At 41.8% G+C, this 8,659-nt stretch overlaps 1 protein-coding gene across 1 annotated transcript in view; it reads left to right on the top strand.

The window, feature by feature from the left end:
• Positions 1 to 1,167: 1,167 nt before the first annotated feature.
• Positions 1,168 to 8,659, top strand: part of IKBKE (inhibitor of nuclear factor kappa B kinase subunit epsilon) — a 33,099-nt gene continuing 25,607 nt past the window's right edge. Inside the window, exons 1-2 of the mRNA XM_053454422.1 lie at positions 1,168 to 1,238; positions 4,603 to 4,726. Coding sequence (XP_053310397.1) covers positions 4,640 to 4,726 — 87 coding nt within the window. The 5' untranslated portion in view covers positions 1,168 to 1,238; positions 4,603 to 4,639. The remainder of the gene's footprint in view (positions 1,239 to 4,602; positions 4,727 to 8,659) is intronic.

The raw sequence follows: 8,659 nt of genomic DNA, 5'->3' as shown, positions 1-8,659 counted from the left end.
CTCCTCTTGCCTCTGACTGCAGCATTGGAAATCATGACCCGTTCATGATCCCCCAATGCTAGATCAGATGTTAAGTTAGCAGGCAAATAAAAGCCCAATTAACTGTCTAAATACCAGCACCAGGACCATAATATCACTGGAAACACTGCGTAATCTGGCGCAGACAAATAATAATATTCGTTTTTAACCTTCTTTGAACTTTTAACAGCTGCCACAGGAGTTTCAGAGTTGGCTTAAATGTCAGCCCACAATCTCTAATGTTTTATGACATTTGAAGGGTCTGCTGCTTGTGCTCGCCATGTAAGTTTAACACTAAGGCTGACTGCTGTGCCATTTTTTTAATTTATGATAAATACTTAAAAACCAGGATCGGCCAGGACCGGGTGATCCAGACTGGCCCTTTATGAAGAAGTTCAGACCAGCCAGAAAGACAGGAACGCAGTAGGGTTCAGTAACACAACACTTGGCGAACAGCCAGCGTTGTCTCTGTTATTTAATTTGTTATATTACATACTACTTCTTATGTCCTGTTTACCCATTGTACAGCGCTATGGAATTTGATGGCGCTATATAAAACAATAATAATAATAATAATAATACCTGCATAAATGTCTAAGTGTGTGTGAAAGGGAGTGTGTTAGAATGAATATGTATGCGTAAGTGATTTTGTCTTAGCATGAATGTGTAAGTGTATGTGAGAGGGTAGGTGTGTTAGCATGAATTTAAGTGTGTGTTAGGATGTGTAAATGTGTGTTAGAGGGTATGTGTGTGTAATACGTGTGCTAGTGAATGTGAGTTAGGGGGGTGCGGGGACCACTTGGCTTTATCTTCCCCATGGCCAGAAAGTACCAGCCCTGATATATGTATAACCAGACAGCAGGACATATTTGCATGATGCCTTGTAAATGCATATGGCATTATACTTAACTCTTTGAGTGCCATATCGCATGTACCTTTTAAACATCCCAAACGTATGGAATCATCCACATCAATGACACCATCAAAAGAAGATCGAGCCTAGCTAGTTCGTCTAAAACTGGGAAAGGGAAGTCACATATAATGCCCGACGTTGCTAAATAGGTGCTCTGTCTCTTTAAAAGGCACGCCAATGCATACAAACAAGGGAAACGAGGAAGTAGTTATTACGTGCGTGAAACTAAGTTGACTGTCAGAGCCAGGAGAAAGAAGTGATTGAGTAGGGATCTGAACACAGATGAGGTTACTGCAGCATTAAACAGGTCGGTATGACAAAGGCTATCTATCTCACACTCTGTGTATATGCATATTCACCCCATAACCTGTTTCATCTATTAATATCCTTGTTAGATGTGAATATCACTTAGTTGACACACATAAACATACTGATATACTAATAGAGTGCAAGCAAGCTCTATATATTTATTAGATCCCTAGGGCAGGTCCCTCATCTCCTTCTGTACCAGTATGCCTTAAGATGTATTAATATTGTTATTGTGTTAGTTTTAGTCTTGTATGTTGTTATTTTTAATGTTTATTGTTGCTTTTCACTTTCCCCTATTGTAGCATCACTACAGAACATGCAGGCTTTAGAAATAAAATGTAATATAATCATAGTTCCTTTTTTGTACTTTTTTTTTAGTTGACGGAAATAATAAATGCTTCATAACGGTAACACAGACTTGCCCTCAGTACTTCAGATATTTTACCTACGGCATGATTGTCGCTTTCTGGCAAACTGTGCTTCTGTATTGTCTAATGTGGTAGGCAATCTATATGATAAGCAGGTATTGTATTAGTAAAGCATTAAAGGGACACTCCAGCCATTAAATGCGCTTTAATGCATGGTGGTCCCTTTAATTTTTGTGGCATTGCCCCTTTTAGAATCCCCCCACATGCATTTGCCACTCTCTTCACCTGTTCACCACCTAACTAAATGCCATTCAGGAGATGCGTTCGGCTAAACTGCACAGTGCATGTGATCATCAGACCATGGAGGTCTCCATGTGGCTGTCAGTGACAGTAACCTGTCCATTTAAACCTCTGCTCTGTGTAGGCTCCTAGACAGACTAATGGCACACACTAATAAATATAATCATATTCTGTGTTCGTAAAATTTTAGCAACCCCCTTATTTATGATACATATGTTGTGGATAAGGAAAGGTAAGAAGCATCCTAAATCTAGTACAAGTAAGTGATGGCACCAGTTAGTGCTACTAATAGGTCAGATCCCTAATTGATCGAGGGCACAGAGAAATCAACCTATACCATAAACCAAGGGGTCACAGTAATGTGCATACCCTTGTATTATTACATTTTGTAGAACTGACAGTGGCCCATGGCATAGTCCCCCACACTACAATAGGTCATAAGACAGCACATTTCAGAGTTTGCATATAAACATTTGTTTGAACAATGTGATGCATTCATGGACAATGAACATTCTGAACGCCTATGAAAGAATGATATAAAGAGAGGGATTGGTCCCAAAGGGGACTGTCCACCCTGAGCTTGGACACACTGCAGACTGTTCCTAATCTATGCAATCATCTTACTGAATAGTTTATGTATTGTAAATGGCCAAATAAGTGTCCTTATTCATAGATAAGACACAGCAATGAGATTTGTCTCACCACAGCTCTCTATTTAGTCAACGTATCTATTTAGTCATCAAATTTAGGTACATTTAAGTTTAATTGTTAATGTAACTGGTTGAAACTCAAGGACAATTAAGCCCCAAGATTTTGCATGTCTAGTTACTTGGTGACCCAGGTTCATCTCTGAGCTCTTGGCCTATGTGTTTATATTTTGTGTATAATGTGTCTTTGTTTAAGCTTATTGGGTCAAGACATTAGAGAGGCGCCCCTCTCTCTCCTGCGCTTGGGGCTGTTGAAAAGGCGCTTTCCCCCTCTTCAACAGTGCCGCCTGGGGCAATTGCCCCACTCTGCTCCATGGTAGGAGAGGTTTTTTTTCCATAAAGCTATAAATGAAATGAAGTAATCACTCCCTATATATATGAAAAAGTCACTAAACACTAGACACAAATAATATATGCATGTGGCTTAATGCTAAATGTAAAGTCAGGGCTAAATTGCCATAGGACACTGTATGCTCCCAGTTATAAACACTACAATACCAAAAAGTATATATTTGGTATGTGTAAGATGAAACGATATGTATGTATATATACATAAACCATTACATAAGTTATGGTGGGTAAAGGTGATGCAAAACCCTTCCACTAAAATTAAGGGGGTAGTAGAAGCATTATTAAACACTCACCCACAGACACAAGACAAGCAGGTAGGTATTTCTTGGCTACTCAAGCCTCAAGTATTAAGCCAGTATCACAACCTCATGCTGACGAGTCCTATGACGTAGTGCAGCACTAAAGGTTCCAGCTTTTCTCTTTTGCCACGTGTATCTACATTGTTTTGTTAGTGATTTTACACTGTTGCAATCTTCCTATGTGTGTTCAAAAATTAGATTTTTCTTTTCTCAGCAGTGAAAATTGACAGCAGTGTTACTAATGGATTACAATTTTGGCTGCACTTCCTTCTTCTGTGTATTTCCTGCTAGAACCATCATTGGGTTTTTTGTCTGGGACATCTACTTAGTTTTAGGCTGATCAGTGGAGCGGTCACCCTGTATCTGAATGCCTGTTTCTAGGGTTTCCACCTTTTCCTCATAATAAACACCCAGTCATAGTTGTGGGTCAGGGGGGATTGGTGCCACAAAAGGGAAGTAGGCACTCAATGTTGCATGACCTTAAGACATTGAGCTTCTGCCTCCTCGGTACAGGTACTCCCTGACACAACTCCCATCACTATAAGCCAGACAGTGATACAGTCTCCTATTAGTATATAGCGATCCAGAAAGTGAGGGCGGTACAGTATAACTCATATCATTATTCAGTGACCCAGGCTTAGATGGAGGCACAGCATGATTCCTATCATTACATAGTGATTCAGACACAGACTGTGGTACAGCAAGGCTTCTATCATTTCATAGCAAGCCAGACACAGACAAGGGTACAGCATAACACCCACCACTATATACTGAGCCCTAACATCTCCCTAACTTACAGACCAGGCAGGAATATGGGTAACCCACCCTTCAGTGTTCTGGCATTAAGATACAGTTTTAAGTAACCCAGTGCTTTAGTAATGGACATGTGTTCCAAATGATGGCCAAGGCCCTGATCATTCTTCAGTTTTAAATGTTTTCTTACTTCCTTGTAGTCGACCCAAAATGGATTGTTGCTCTAATAGTGGCTTGACAGGCTGTGTAAATTGTCTTTCAAACACAGTGTGTGTCTTTTAGTTATACAGTTATACTGGTATTGAAACTCTGGTATACGGGACAGTCTGATACAGTTGTTAAATGATTCTAAAAAAGACAAATTAAATATCTGGCTGACAGACAGCAAAAGTTGTAGGTAGTTTCTATAACTCCAGTGCAAAACAAATATGACACCTTATGCTTCTGCCTAGTGTGCCTTACAGATTACATAACATGTTCTTCTTTGCTCTGAAATGCTGTAAAAAAACCTTCTATAGACTTTTGTTCTAAATTGAATGATGTCAGTTAAGGTGCCTGATAAAGATTTTTCGTTTCTTGCACAGATGCCATACAACATAGAGAGACGTTATACTGTTAAAAATGCAGAGCACTCCGAATTACCTGTGGGAGCTGGAAAACCTTTTAGGTCAAGGAGCCACTGCCAGTGTGTACAAAGCACGGAACAAGGTATGGTCCACAAGATTGGGCGCTACTCAAACATTTCAATATAAACTGACCACTCTAGAGCACCTGGCTCGCTTCAAATCAATTGGTTTATATACAGTATGTATTTTTTACTAAACATGGTATACAGTATATATTTCAGTGTATACTGTACATTCATAAATCAATATCAAATAGTAAAGAGAAATAGGTGCAGCCGTAAAAGTTTAGGAACCTATGGCTTCAGTACAATTTATAATGAATAAGGCAGATGACTTGAAAGAAGCATTTATCATGAGTTCAAAATTTAACTGGGTATAAATTAATTAATTAATTATAAAGTCATAAATAGCTTGCAGTTTCATGGCTCCAAAAAAAATAATAATAAAAAAAAAAATATATTGTACACAGATTTACACAGCCTTGAGTGAGATTACATGGTAGTAAAGTCAACACACTGTTTCGAAGATCAAAGGGATAAGAAAATCTTTCCAACCACACACACATACAGCATATGACATCCAAGGGTTTGTGTTCACTTAGCTGCTTTTTATGGAAAACAAAAACATTTATGTAACATAATTGCAAAAGGGTTTTCTAATGATTGATTAGCCACAGGGGAGGGCTGGCACTTACACTCAGGGTAACACACATACACATGTATGCAGGGGAGGGCTGGCTGCCTACGGCCTGGGGGGCAAGTCTAGTCAAGTGGCCAATTGCGCCACCGAATCAGCCTACCATCCATGCCCATCTTTTCCTGATTTTCTAACGCATGTTGATGTAATGTGATGGGATTGGGAGTACGTCAGTACACTAAAAAAAAGTCCTACACGGGATGCCTGAAGCCACAATTGAACACAACTAATCCTTTTTAATAAACTATGCAGATTGAAATAGATTAAATAACACAAAGCCTTCACTTTTTTGCTCACTGGTTTCTTGGCCTGGAAAATCTTGTCCTTTAAAGTGACTATAGTTCAATTTATTCCTACAGAAAGTAAAGTGCTAGGAAACAGATGATCAAATACACACCAGGACAGGCTCTGCCACACTGACACACCAAACACACACACACCAGGACAAGCTCTGCCTCACCGACACCCAAACACACACCAGGACAGGCTCTGCCACACTGACACCCAAACACACACACACACGCACACACCAGGACAGGCTCTCACACACAGACAGACACACGCACACAAGGACATGCCCTGACACCCAGGCACCAGGACAGGCTCTGACACCCACCAGACGGGCTAAGCTATAACAATAATAATAAAAAAAAAAGTATTTTCCACACTGCTTTGTCGTTCACCCCCCCTTTTAGTGTTTTTGCCCCCTTTTGTGTAATGGCCCCAGTTGCTACTCTTGTGTATTGATGCCACCAGCATAGATAAAATGCTGTCCTGCAGTATGGGGGATGTATACCCGACTAGTTTGTTCCTTCCATGAGTCTATAAATCACCCATACTGCAGGGCAGCATTTTATCTGGGCTGGACAGCGGAATGTAAAAGCTATATTTGTCCTGGAAAACATGGCCAATGCAATCACCCTAATGCGCCCACACCCTTGTGTATTGCCCCCAGCTAGCCCCACATTGTATATTTATCCCACCTAATGCCCCCCCTTTAGTATTGATTTAGCACCCAGATTTCACTCACAGGATCTGCCCAACACCCGGAATAGAACAAACACAAACATTCATTCACTCGTTAATATATTCATTTCCTCATTTACAGATACTAATCATTTACAGATACTCATTCATTCACTCATTGACAGACACTCATTCAGTTCCTGAATCACGCATATTCATTCATACCACCTCCGGCACCCCCTTACCTGAACTGCAGATCACTCTGTGTCACTTGCAGACTTCTGCAGGAGCGGCTGCATCCCTCTGCGTTCTTCTCTTGTACCGCCCGGGAAAGCAGGAACGGAGTCATGTGACGTGGCGCAAAGTCACGCGACTCCGCTGTTTTCCTGCTTGTCCTGGGTGGAACAAGAGACGCTGCTCGCACAGCAAGCTACGCACAGGTAAGTGGCAGGGCCTCTGTGGAAGTGATCACGGGGGTTGTGACCCCTGTGATCACGGTTAATGCAGGCTTTTTTCCCGCATTAAAGACGGCCATGGCGCTCGTGCGGCCGCATCAGCCACTCAGTCGGCCGTTTTATTAATGTTGATGGTGGCCTGGGGGGCAATTGCCCAGCCCGCCCCTGCATGTATGGTGGCACACAGGGCCGGCCTTTGGGGTGTGCGACCTGTGGGACCGCACAGGGCGCCACACTCCACGGGGCTCCGCGCGGTCCGACGCCACCGTAGCATACTGCTGCCGCCAGTAGCGTACCTAGCAGGGGGGGGCTGTCCGCAACGGGTGCCCCTCATCAGGGGGGCACCCGGCACCCCTTCAGAGACAGACAGTAATGTCCGCCGCTGGAGGAGCAGGCTCGCAAGGGAGCGGTATCTGAGGTCTTTAACAGACCTCCGGCTCCCTTGAGTGATTTTAGGCCGGTTCTGAAAGGACTCCTGAAAGGTAAGTGAACTTCAAAGAGGGAAAGGGTAGATAGTTAGATGGGGTAGATAGGGAGAAGGGACTGAGACAGGGGAAAGGGGGTAGATGGGGAGAAGGGAGTGAGAAGGGGTAGATAGGGCAGAAGGGAGTGAGAAGGAGTAGATAGGGCAATCATACTCCTATCATGCCAAGTCTGCGAGTACATCCTGGAATCTGGGTATGCCTGGGCATGATAGGAATGTGATTGCTGTTAATTATATATATATATATATATATATATATATATATATAAATATTGTTATTTAATTGTTTTGTCCTATTTTGGTGTGTTACTTACTTTAAATAAAAGTGTTTTTTTATGGTGTGGGGGGGTCATATTCGGTTTTGGCCAGGTAAATGCTGCACTTTCGGTTTCAGTCCAGAATTTGTTTCGGTGCATCCCTACTACTAAGCCAGACAATGAAGTGGTAGGCCTCCACCACATCAATGTTTGGCGTAGTATATAGTGATTGGGGTTTTGTTACAAGTTTTGTTACAAGTTTTTATTCCTTTCTTTTTTGGGGATGGGGGGCGCCAGAAGAGTAGACCGCACAGGGCGCCAGAACACCTAAGGCCGGCTCTGGTGGCACATAAACACTTGCACATACACATCCGTGCTAACACACTTTCACATTAATGCTCACATATACAAACACTTAGAGATACACATTCATGCTCATATACATTTACATTCCTTTTAACACACTTAAACATACAGCCTCATTCTAACATACACACTCCCTCTCTTACCCTCTCTCTCTCTCACTCACTCACTTCCTCCCTATAACCTCACTGACAGCTTTCTCTCTGGCTACCTGCACACTGTGTGAGCAGCCTTGCTTTCACTGCAAGCTGACGTAATCTCGCGTTATGTGAAACTTCTGTGTTCCTGCGTCCCTGTGCCAGTACAAAATTGTGCCAGTCTGATCCCCTGCCCTCCAGGCTCGCCTGCCCCTGTACGTGTGTGTATATGTCTATGTATGTGGGTTTAGCCACAAAAACACAAAGCTATGAATATATATTACACTTGATTTTCTCTATATTCTCAGTAAATTAAAGAATAATATACCTGTGTGTGTGTGTATATTGTTTGTATATAAAATAAAAAATATATATATATTGCAGTGTGGGTGTGGCCACAAGACACAACAGAACACAAAGCTATCAACAACACAGATCATATTGGTTAAGAAACTTGATGTTCCTGCTCTACAGCTGTTATACTAAACATCTCATGAGCACTAGCCAACAACCAAAGAATCATGGAAGCTGTAGTTCAGCAGCAAATGCATCGTAAGCACAATGAATAGAACATTTAAAGGGATACCATCAGCAATATTAACTTTATTAAATTTAAAACTACAACTGATTAAAGTTTATATATGCCACCATAATGTT

Source organism: Spea bombifrons, chromosome 2, assembly GCF_027358695.1.
Source record: "Spea bombifrons isolate aSpeBom1 chromosome 2, aSpeBom1.2.pri, whole genome shotgun sequence".
Classification (NCBI taxonomy): domain Eukaryota; kingdom Metazoa; phylum Chordata; class Amphibia; order Anura; family Pelobatidae; genus Spea; species Spea bombifrons.
The sequence above is the reverse complement of the archived record's forward strand: the minus strand, read 5'-3'. Positions and strand labels throughout refer to the sequence as shown.